The 12,117-nt window shown below is 36.1% G+C and overlaps 1 protein-coding gene across 5 annotated transcripts in view; it reads right to left on the reverse strand.

The window, feature by feature from the left end:
* The window catches only part of Inpp4b (inositol polyphosphate-4-phosphatase type II B), a 793,726-nt gene that overhangs the window by 146,091 nt on the left and 635,518 nt on the right, over positions 1-12,117 (reverse strand). For all 5 annotated transcript variants that reach the window (XM_029480343.2, XM_029480345.2, XM_085843791.1 and 2 more), the window contains one exon: positions 7,526-7,634. In XM_029480343.2, coding sequence (XP_029336203.1) covers positions 7,526-7,634 — 109 coding nt within the window. The remainder of the gene's footprint in view (positions 1-7,525; positions 7,635-12,117) is intronic.

The raw sequence follows: 12,117 nt of genomic DNA on the forward strand, positions 1-12,117 counted from the left end.
CAGAGATGGAAAAGTGATGCCAGCCCTTAGGAGGAGTCCAAAAGATCAAGTGGAATCCCAGACACTGAAACAAGAAGCTGTAACATTGAAATTGCCTTGGAGACTCAAAGATGTTAAAGATGCCAGAGCCATGAGGATACATGCTGAGGAAAGCTGCTAACAGGGAGTGGAACCAGCCCAGGAGAAAGCAGTTTGTTGCAGTCAACAAAGATGAAAAAGGAATGGAGATCTGAAGACCACTTTGACATCAGCCATGGAGATGCAGAGTTTGGAGTTTGCCCAGCTGGTTTCCTGCCTTGCTTTGGGGATTACAGTTAATTAAGTTGAATGAATCTCAGAAGAGTCCTTGAACTTTGGACTTTTAACATTGTTGCGACTGCTTTAGACTATGAGGACTTTGAAAGTTGGACTACATGCATTTTGCATTATGCTATGTTTAAGTATGGCCCCCATAGACTCATGTGTTTGAACAAGTCTATGGGGACCAGGGAGTGGAATGTGATGGTTTGTATATCCTTGGACCAGGGAGTGGCACCATCTGAAGGTGTGGCCTTGTTGGAATAGGTGTGGCCTGGTTGGAATGGGTGTGTCACTATGGGTGTGGGTATAAGACCCTACCCTAGTTGCCTGGAAGTCAGTCTTCCACTAGCAGCCTTTGGATGAAGACATAGACCTCTTAGCTCCTCCTGTGCCATGCCTGCCTGGATACTACCATGCTCCCACCTTGATGATAATGGACTGAACCTCTGAACCTGTAAGCCAGCCCCAATTAAATGTTGTTTTTTATAAGACTTGCCTTGGTCATGGTGTCTGTTCACAGCAGTAAAACCCTAACTAAGACATAGTCCTTAAGGACAAGGTAATACTAATGCATAATACAGACCTCAGTTCTGACCTCCATGTAAGAAGTAGCCGAACTATTTAAAATTATTAAATCATCACATTATATTTTCCTTTTAGAAGAAATGTCATTACAGAAAAAAATGAACCAAATGGTAGGCTCAGTGCCAGACAAAAAGGAAGAAGACTGATTAAGCTCCTTGGCAGAGGAACACCTAGAAGAGGGGTGCCTTGTGGGTCAGGATTATCTTAACCCATAACTCATTACTGAAATGAAAAACCTCCAAAGAAGTTAGGAAGCATAACTGGCAGTCAGTCAAGTCATTTAAGTTGCAGCCATGGGGTTAAGGGGGTCAAGGATTGTTGATTTCTAAGTGGAAAATCTGAGTGGATGATGGTGCAGTTTGGGGATTTTGTTCATTTCTTTGCTTGCATGAAAAATGTCCAAGACAAAGAATATTCAGGAGTCAATGGCAGGGGAAGTGACTTGAGATGGCTTCCTTGAGGGTATGAGTAAAGTGGGGCTAACTATGAATATTTACACACACACACATTCAGATTTTACCAGTCTGTCCTTCTTTTCCAACCTCGACTCACCATGAGGACAGTGTCTAAAGCCCAGCACTTGAGACTTAGTAGCAAACTGAGTATTTATGCAAATTAATGATTCCCAAAAGGCAATATAATTGCATCTCTGACATGAATGCATCTGTTATACTAAAATTTGTAACTAAAAATATAAATTTCTAGAGTTTTATCAATAAAATATATTTTAGGAGTACAAATGATTATACAAATAATTAGATACAATTTAAACCTGTGGTATACTTATTAATCCTGCTATGTCCAATCAATAAATTCAAGTTGTATTTTCAAGAATATAGAATTTGGACTTGGAGAGATGGCTCAGTTGGTGTAGTACCTGCTGTACATGCATGAAGACTTGAGTTCAAATACCCAGCACATACCTAAAGGGTGCTCTCTCTGTCACTCTCTTTGTCTGTCTCTGTGTCTCTCTCTGTCTCTCTGTCTCTGTCTGTGTGTGTATGTGTGTCTCTGTGTGTATGTCTGTGTGTCTGTGTGTGTGTGCGTGTATGTGTGTGTGTGTGTTTGTATGTATCTCCAGTCCAGATACCAGCAGCCTCGTGGCATATTCAAGCCAAAACAACGAGCTCCAGGTTCAGTGAGATATTTTTGCCACATAAAATTAGTCTGAGAATGATCGAGGAAGACAAATGATTACCATCTCTGATCTCTATACCTATGATCTACACAGATAAGTATGTGTGTACATGGTACATACACAAAAGAATGGCATTCCAACCTGCATTGAGTTTCTAAACTATATCAATAGCTAATATTTATAAGTTTTACCATACACAAGGAACAATCACAAGTATTATTGCAGTTTCTAAATAATGTCACTGGGTAATAAATATAATTTCCACCTTATAAATAAGAAAACTACTGTGTAGGAAGATAAGGTAATTTCATTAATGCCACAAAGGCCATTAAATATGTTAGAATACAAATTTGAGCAGGGGTTGATAGTGTGAACTGTCTAGGAGATGAAAATTTCTATTTGCCAATGAATAAAGGCAGAAATGTTAGAATTACAAAAAGTCAATAACATTACATTCAATAGGTTGAATTTTTGAGGACAACAGCTAACACATGGTGTTTACACATCTAAAACTATTTAGAGAAGAACACTACACTCATTCATTCCAGCAAAGAACTCTGAGGCATTTAGGTCCTCAACCCTAGGTTCCTTTAGTCACTGAATGTATATGTTAAAAGAAAATATAATGCAGAAATAAAATGGGAGTTTTACAACGGAGAAAATAACATTTAAAATTCATTTAGGGTTACAGGCAAATTAGTACAAACACTTCCAATCACTTATACCATAATCAGTCTGTATTCGACAAGCCTTGTCCTTCCTCCTTGTGCAAGCAAGTTTGCACAAATACCACGCCTCGGCAAGAGTATTTAATTAAGAGTATGCCATTATCTACCTATCTCAAGTTGTAAATAAAAATAAGGCCCTTTCATTCAGAAGCAGTTGGTTATCACGCTTAGAGGGTATATACAGGTCAGCACTCCTGGGACAGATATTCACATGAGCAGGTTTGGCATAAGGTGTTTTGTATTTGCTAAAATATATTGGGACTTTAAAATAGAAGTAGCCAATGATAATCAACTCACAAGAAGAAAATAGATCCTTAAAGAATAAAATTATAATCAACACAAAAATTAAATTACTGTCTCCTTCTAAACAGCATATTTCCAGCAACTGCGTTCAGTTCAAAAGAAAAAGAAAAGGGATTAACACTGATTTTTCACTTGGTCTTATTTTCACTGTGCCTATGTAATTTCATTAAACAACTTAAAAAGAAAGTTGTTAATGGAATACGTTCTTTCTAAAAGCAGAAACAATAGCTGCACTTGAAAATGAATGACATGAGCCGGGCGTGGTGGCGCACGCCTTTAATCCCAGCACTCGGGAGGCAGAGGCAGGCGGATTTCTGAGTTCGAGGCCAGCCTGGTCTACAAAGTGAGTTCCAGGACAGCCAGAGCTATACAGAGAAACCCTGTCTCGAAAAAAAACCAAAAAAAAAAAAAAAAAAGAAAGAAAGAAAGAAAATGAATGACATGAATTGGAACTATTGGACTTGAGACTGGACTTTTAAAACAAATTAGTCTTCAGTATATTGGACTGACTCCCTATGAAACAAAAAAGACATGTGTTGTTTTAAAAAGTATGTTCATAGCAGCCTTATTTATAATAGCCAGAAGCTGGAAAGAACCTAGATGCCCCTCAACAGAGTAATGGATACAGAAAATGTGGTACATTTACACAATGGAGTACTACTCAGCTATTAAAAAGAATGAATTTATGAAATTCCTAGGCAAATGGATGGACCTGGAGGGCATCATCCTGAGTGATGTAACACAATCACAAAGGAACTCACACAATATGTTCTCACTGATAAGTGGATATTAGCCCAAAACTTAGGATATCACAATTTGCTAAACGCATAAAACTCAAGAAGAATGAAGACCAAAGTGTGGACACTGTGCCCCTTCTTAGAATTGGGAACAAAACACCCATGGAAGGAGTTACAGAGACAAAGTTTGAAGCTGTGATGAAAGGATGGACCATCTAGAGACTGCCATATCCAGGGATCCATCCCATAATCAGCTTCCAAACGCTGACACCATTGCATTCACTAGCAAGATTTTGCTGAAAGGACCCAGATATAGCTGTCTCTTGTAAGACTATGTGGGGCCTAGCAAACACAGAAGTGGATGCTCACAGTCAGCTATTGGATGGATCACAGGGCCACCAATGGAGGAGCTAGAGAAAGTACCCAAGGAGCTAAAGGGATCTGCAATCCTATAGGTGGAACAACATTATGAACTAACCAGTACCCCAGAGCTCTTGACTCTAGCTGCATATGTATCAAAAGATGGCCTAGTTGGCCATCACTGGAAAGAGAGGCCCATTGGACATGCAAACTTTATATGACCCAGTACAGGGGAACGCCAGGGCCAAAAAAATGGGAATGGGTGGGTAGGGAAGGAGGGGGGTAATGGGGACTTTTGGGATAGCATTGGAAATGTCATTGAGGAAAATACGTAATAAAAAAAAAATTTAAAAAAAAGTAAAAGGCCTTCACCCATCCATGACACAGATATTTCAGATACCCTCCTATCAAGACTCTGGCCTTTCGGTAAAGACTGTAAGAGCCAGAGCATCTTCTGAGATAATAGGGCTGGTAGCCCCATGAACTGACTACTATGCCTACAAGATCAAGAGAGTAAAAATTCCAGTAAGTGTGGAGTAACATACACAAGCACCCAACCCCAGCTGAGGAACTATTGACTGTTCATCAATACTAGGGGAAGGAGATTCTAATACCAGACAAGTCTGGGCTGTATCAAGTTGACAGTTAATATCACCCAGGATGGCTGAGAAGGTAACGATAAATCAACACAATGGCTGAGGTAGTTCCCCCAAGTCATGCTGAAGATGCCCAGCTTGAACCTTTTAGCAAAGCAAAGAAAAGCTAGAAAAATTCCATTATTTAAGGCGATTCTCTGCCTGGCTTCCAAAATTCAGACTTAAAGTTATTCATTTTTATACACTGAAGTGTACTCCCTTACATACACTTTCACTGAAAACACAATATTGATCGATTTTTTTATTTTTAAAAGCAACAGGAACATATTGGGATGGTGTAACAGATCTTTTGATGCCTATTGTGTTCAGGCTGGCTCTCAATAACCCCATAGCATTTTCAATCATATATTTTCTCAACAAGCCATATTTGATCCATATATTTCCCTATACCACAGTTTAATGATTGGCACTAACCTTATTAGTAAGCATTTTACTGTGTTTTATAAATAAAACAGAAACAATTGGATATTTGAGATATGGATATCCCAAAGAAATCAGTGCTAAAAAGCAGTGGACATTATTTTGTTGTATTTACCTTAAATCTAATCCTTGAGTTATACCCTTATGTGTAGTGTCCCAGTGGAAAGTTACTAGTGTAGAATATATATCTCCATGCACATATTAAATATATAAACATGGTGCAATGGTGAACTCAACATTTGTCTTTGCCAATTGCATCAGTGGTGAATTATGAAACAATAAATTTCTGTCCTACCTCTCACCTCACCTCTGACAATCTATGTTCAACTGGATTCTGGACACCCTAGGGATAGTTTTGTGTCTTCTAATTATATCATATTTCTCTTTATAATAGCCATAAGCTGGAAAGAACCCAGATGTCCCTGAGCAGAGGAATGTTATAAAAAAAATAAAACAAAAATTCTACTAGGGCATCTGGGGAGTGGAGTGTCCTCTGGAGACTGTAGGACCATTCGGCAAGTTCATGCCCAAGAAAGCTGGAGTTGTGGTTTAAACAGACTCTGAACTCACCTGTCAGAAGTAAATTTCTTTCCTAAAGTGCCTATCAGTAGAACTCTGATTTCTATTTCTCTAAATCCCAAGGAAACAGAACCACTTTCCACTTTCTACAGCACAAAAATTTAGAGGCAGGGCATAGATATTAAGGGGAAGCCTGCAGGGCATACCAGTACTTCCCCGTGATTACAGTCATAGGTATTCTAATCTTCCTATGTGATACTATGTCATCAGAACAGAACTTCCCTGTACTTACAATCGTAAGCATTCTAAGCTTCCTGTGTGATACAATACCAGAGTCAAATGAGGTCTCACTAACAAACAGTAAACAAATATGAGAGAAATATGAACAATGTCTACAGCTGAAATCATAGTAGTATATCAGTAGTTTATGGAAGGAGGAGAAGGAGGAGGAGAAGGAGGGAGGAGGATGTGGAAAAGAGGAAAAGGTGGAGAAAGATGAGCTGAAGGAGATAGAGGAGGTGAAGGAGGAAGAGGAAGAAGAAGAAGAAGAAGAAGAAGAAGAAGAAGAAGAAGAAGAAGAAGAAGAAAAAAAGAAATAATAGCACATATGTATTAGAGATAGAGTAATTCAATTCTAGAATACTTTTTTCTAAAACATCTGGGTACTATGGAAACGGATGGTTTTGTGACAAATGTGCTCACATGTTTAAATGTCCTTAATTTGTCACTTTTATTTTAGTGTCTAATACTTTATAAAACTATCTGTCACTGAATAACTGTTCCATTGTAGCGTACAATTTGGGAATTTCTAATCAAAGGAAAAAGCAACTGTTTGTGAAGGAAAAAAAAAACTGTTCTTATCCCAATATTCTTCTGTCTTTCTCTTTTCTTTTCTTTTCTTTTCTTTTCTTTTCTTTTCTCTTCTCTTCTCTTCTCTTCTCTTCTCTTCTCTTCTCTTCTCTTCTCTTCTCTTCTCTTCTCTTCTCTTCTCTTCTCTCCTTTCCTTCTCTCTCTCTCTCTCTCTCTCTTTCTTTCTTTCTTTCTTACAGGTTATTTCTTTCTATTTTACAGCCAGAGAAAATGATGCAATTTCTTTTAAATGTAGGATGAGAGGGGGCATGAGTACTGAGGCAGAAACTTTATTAAACAGCAGTTAAACATAGTTAATAAGCAAAAGTGAAGGAATACTAATCTAAAACTCTTAAGAGATAATGCATTGACTGTGTGTTATTTGTTTCTAAGTAACCAAGCTTTGTGTGTTAGTTTAATTATCTCATTGACAGTTCATCTTTCCAATGCTCCAGTTACAGACTAGGGAAGTTGTTTGTTGTCTCTCATTCCAAGGAAGAAATCACTAAAAGAGTTATCATCAAAAAATACAACTAAAATGAAAAAGATTTAAAAAAAATATGTTCTTCATTAAACATCATTATTTCTATGGTTACATTGGGTCAAGGGTCTAGCAAAAGCCCTGCATGATAATTTTTTTTTCCACTGAGCAAGAGTGATACCAGAATTTTCCACTGAGCAGCATAGCTTACCATTCAGTGTCCTTCCTCAGAGCTCCCAGAAAGCCCAATCATGCATTTTGATGGTTCTAGTCTATTCTCAAGTAATTTAAAGAAATTCAGCAACTTTAATTTACCTGATGAGTTAAAATGCTAAGAACCATTCACTGGGATAGACTTGTCTCCAAAGTATTAACTTTGTCTATAGAATTATTCAAAGAAAAGATAATGTCATCAATGAAATATTTGTTTTCTTTCTGACATTACTTACTTCCTTCTCTCTGTCTCAAATCTATGGAGGAGTTTACGAAGACCACCATTCTTGAATCCCTGAAAATGGGCAGCTGGGGCCCCCACAGTGATGACATCATAGAGAGCATCTGGAAGGGAAACAAGGAGATGAACACTTAGCAAACATGTCTCCTGCACACACTGCAGACTAGAGTACACATGGTGAGGGAAGTTTGAGAAATTATTCTGTTTCAATTTGTCGGAATAACTATGAACTCTCATCTCAAGGGGGTAGGAAGAACTAATCAATCTTCCTAAAAGCCACCTGTGCACATCAAAAAGTTATATTTCCAAGATTTATGACTACATTTTAATTATATGCTACAGTGCAGAACAGCATGTTCTTCACTCCTCCACATAACTACTGAGATAACATGTTAATTGGTCTTTTGTGTGTTTTACTTTATTGAGTTTTGCATCATTTAATTTGCAATCATATTGAAATTCAACAATAATGAACACTTTCTCAACCAAAGCTTATAGAGACAAGAACCAAAAAAATATATTAATTTATTTTTGCTCAAGGGCAGAACAGTACCAGTATATTAAAAACAAAATTTATCCAGTCATTTCCTGCTTATCTATTCTAAAATTTACACAGTTTTGAATACATACATTTGTAATTTATTATAAAACATGGAAAGAATGCAAAATGTATCAATTTATGTTTCCAACCAGATATTTTACTTTTTATAACAAAAATCCATACATTTACATTGAAACTTAATCTTTTGATACTGAAAGTTATGGCTTCAAAACATGCCATCATTTTTATATTCAAATGGAAGATATCTATCTAAGAAAGGCAGAGTGAATGTTCTCTGGTTAAACTACATTTTTGTTGAGAAATCTAATTTCATAGAAGATGTTTCTCAAATTGATTTTGATATTGACATATTGGTTCTTTCTAAGATATGGCTTACTGAGGAAACATAAGTTGTTTTATTAGCCTCAGGCAAACACCATTGCTTCTTGAAAATTACACAGGCTTGATTCATCTGAATTATTATTGTTTTAAATTAGACCATCTCCACTCTGAAAATAGAAGGTCAAAAGAAATAAAATACAATTTCCAATGTGACCCAACAAACAGTCAATACAGCATAAGTTTGACAATAAATTAATGAATATTAACAATAATTATAGTGTAGTAATAATTTCTTAACATTTTAAAAGTCACTAATAAATTCAATCATAGCATTTTAAGATAGTAGAATATTTGTTTTATAACAAATTCAATTATTTACATTATATTTTTTAAAAAAATCTTATCCAAAGGATTAGCTTTTATTAGACAAGAAGGTGCCATGGAAAAAAACAACCAAGGGTTCTACTCAATGTGAAACTTATAAACCAGAATGACCACCATTTGAATAGATTACCAAGTATAGAATAGTAATTATAGCTGCAACTTTTGCATATATAATAGCAATATCTGGGCTGTAGCTAGCAGCTGTCTAATTTGACTGTAGACCTGAACAACATAGGAAATTTCATGAGTAGCACTGAAAATCTGGCCAACTACCTATAGTAGTATGGACTATAGAGGAGAACCCATTACTGCCAGTTTAGTTGTCCTACCCAGTATAATCTCTAACCACATTCTTAATATGTATCCTTTAGCCCACAGGTAAGGGCAGCTCTCAACTTTCTCTTTTCATTAGATGGAGACCATTGTAGAAGGCCACAATTGGTCAATGCAAAGAACAATTGTGTTTTGATTAGAAAATAAAACTTAACACTCAAGCCCTGAGAAATAGGTGTGCTCTGTTCTACTTTAATGTCATATATCATCATTCCTGTCAGTGGGTAGAATTAGAAAACATTTGTACACTTATTAACTACTGAAAGCCAAATTTCTTTCCTGACTCATCTCTCTATCCTAGGCCAACAACAACAAACATCACGAGTCACAGTCTCCCCCATTATGTATTAGCAGTCTCTTTGTTCTTAATGAACTTGGTTCTTAATGAACTTAATGAAATTATCAGCTTGAGTATTTTATGTATCATTTATTATTATTTTTACAAGAAAGTAAAAGTAAATTAAAAACGAATGACAGTAGAGTGTATGAAATTCTAGGGAAGATTTACAAATTGTTAAAAGGCAAGGTGTGTTTGTTCCTGAAGCTAAAATGCCAGGAAACAAACAAACAAACAAACAAACAAACAAAAAAAGCAAGAGAAAAGAGCACACCAATTGGCAGTCCAATACCAAATGCTCACACTAAAAACATACAGGTCACATTCTATGGTCACATTCTAGAAACTGGATTTAAAAAATACAATTAAAATACAGTGTACAGATTGAAACAGATAACTCTCAATAGAGGAATCTCAAATGGCTAAGTAACACTTAAAGAAATGCAATACATCTCTAGCCATCAAGGGAATGCAATTAGAAGCTACTCTAAGATGTCATCTTACACATTTCAGAGTGGCTAAGATTAAAAAGTGACACATGACAGCTCATGCTGATGAGAATATGCAGCAAGGATAACACTCTTCCATTGCTGGTGGGAATGAAAATTTGTACAGTCACTATGGAAATCAATATGGTGGTTCCTCAGAAAATTGGGTATTGATCTACTTCAAGACCAAGCTATATCACTCTTTCACATAAACCCATGTTTATTGTACTTCCATGAGGATAACTGCTCAAGCTCAGCTATGTCCATTGAAACTTAATTCATAATAACCAGAAGTTGCAACCACCTAGATAGCCTACAACAGAAGAACAGATAAAGAAATTGTGGTACATTTACACAATGGAGTATAGCTCAGCTGTTAAAAGTGACATCATGAAATTTGCAGGCAAATGCATGGAACTGGAAAAAATTATCCTAAGGTAACCTGGACCCAAAAAGACAAATATGGTATGTAGTCACTTATATACAGATATTTGGTGTTAAATAAATTATAATCAAGCTACAATGCACAGATCCAGAAAGGTCAGGTAAAGAGGAGGACTCTAGCAGGGGTTCGTGGATCTCCCTAGGGAGGAGAAATAGAAAAGATTTTGTGGGTAGACTCTGGAAAGTTTGGGGAAGGAGTGGGAGGGGAATGAAATAAGAGAGTGTGGAGAGAGATAACTGAAATTGGGGATCATTAAGGGCAGTATAGTTCAGAAAGATACTTAATTGAATTAAAAGATGTTAAAATTATAAAATAAAACTAGGAAGAAACCCAGTGTCCATTTCTGACTTCCACATGCTCACACAGTGTACACATTTAAAAAATGCTCAAATTAAATTGTTGCATCAATAATTCAAAATTCAAAACTAAATTTTAAAATTTAATTTTTAAATTAAAAATTAAAGCATAGCCAATATACCCTAATTATGAAACTCTAAATAATCATTAGATGAATTTTAAGGAGAGAAAAGACTTCAAGCATCACTGAGCATCTACCTGAATTTGAAATCATCCAGATGCAGAAACATAGCACTTTTTCAAAATTCTAAAACAGTGTCTCTTTCATTTTCCCATGTTTCTCCTCAAATGTAATTTTACATTAGTGCCAAGAAGTCTTGTACAAGGACACCTAATGCCTTTGTCATGATATTGAGAAAAGCATGCAAAGTCTCACTCTGGCCAGTCATGCCTGTGTCTAGAGCTGTGTTGTTTCTGCCTCTAGCCACACTCAACCCTCAGAAATCATGGATAACTGAGAGTCTATTCTCTGTTAATGATTTCTGATGGTAAAGGGTTATCCTGTTTCATATTTTAAGTAGGTTTATTTGAAGTTTTAAATTTTAGCATTGAAACTCAAAATGTAACTCAGAAGAACAAACTGGAAAATACCTACTGAATCTTCTTCCCCAAATAAACATGGATTTCAATACCAGGAAACAACTTTGTTCTACAGTTATGTATATGACCATGTAAACTTTGTCTCATGATCTGAAATAGCAGTACAATGTATACAGTGTACAATTATTAACTCAAATTCAGAGAAAACCTGTCACGTTCAAAATAGATCACTCTTCAAAAAACAGTATTTTCTATAAAAGTTACTTTTTAAATTTTAATCTGAGAGGCTTACTTAATATATTGTAATACTAATTTGAGAATAAACAATTACTGATAAATATTAGAACAGCTAGGTTTCTCTCTTTGGATTCCAGAGCCCTGAATTTTGCTTGTAATTACTACAAAATAGTGGATTGATCTATGTAGGAGGTTATTTTCCTGGTCCAGCTAAAGAACCACATTTATTCTTAGCCATACTCCCTTAAAATTAGAATTAACCACGATTGATTGTTTTTCTTTAGGCAGGAGCAGACAGAAAAGTGAGACTAGAATCACTAATAGAACAAAATCCAAAGTGAAACTTAACAATGTAATAACTAGAAATTGTACTGTTATTTAAATTTTTCTCATTTTATTCCACTCTGTGTAACTTCAAAATTTTAATAGTTTTTAGTCACGTCTAACAGAACTTTTCAGACTTTGGCATCAAGGAAATACCATTAAAACAAGGTAGTATGGGAGACCTTGTGGGAGAAGAAATTGTGGGAGCCAGAAGGGTCTAGGACCCCAGAAGAACAGGGTCCACAGAATCAATTAAGCA

Source organism: Mus caroli, unplaced genomic scaffold (genome assembly GCF_978045245.1).
Source record: "Mus caroli unplaced genomic scaffold, Mus_caroli_1 scaffold_10, whole genome shotgun sequence".
NCBI classification, from domain to species: domain Eukaryota; kingdom Metazoa; phylum Chordata; class Mammalia; order Rodentia; family Muridae; genus Mus; species Mus caroli.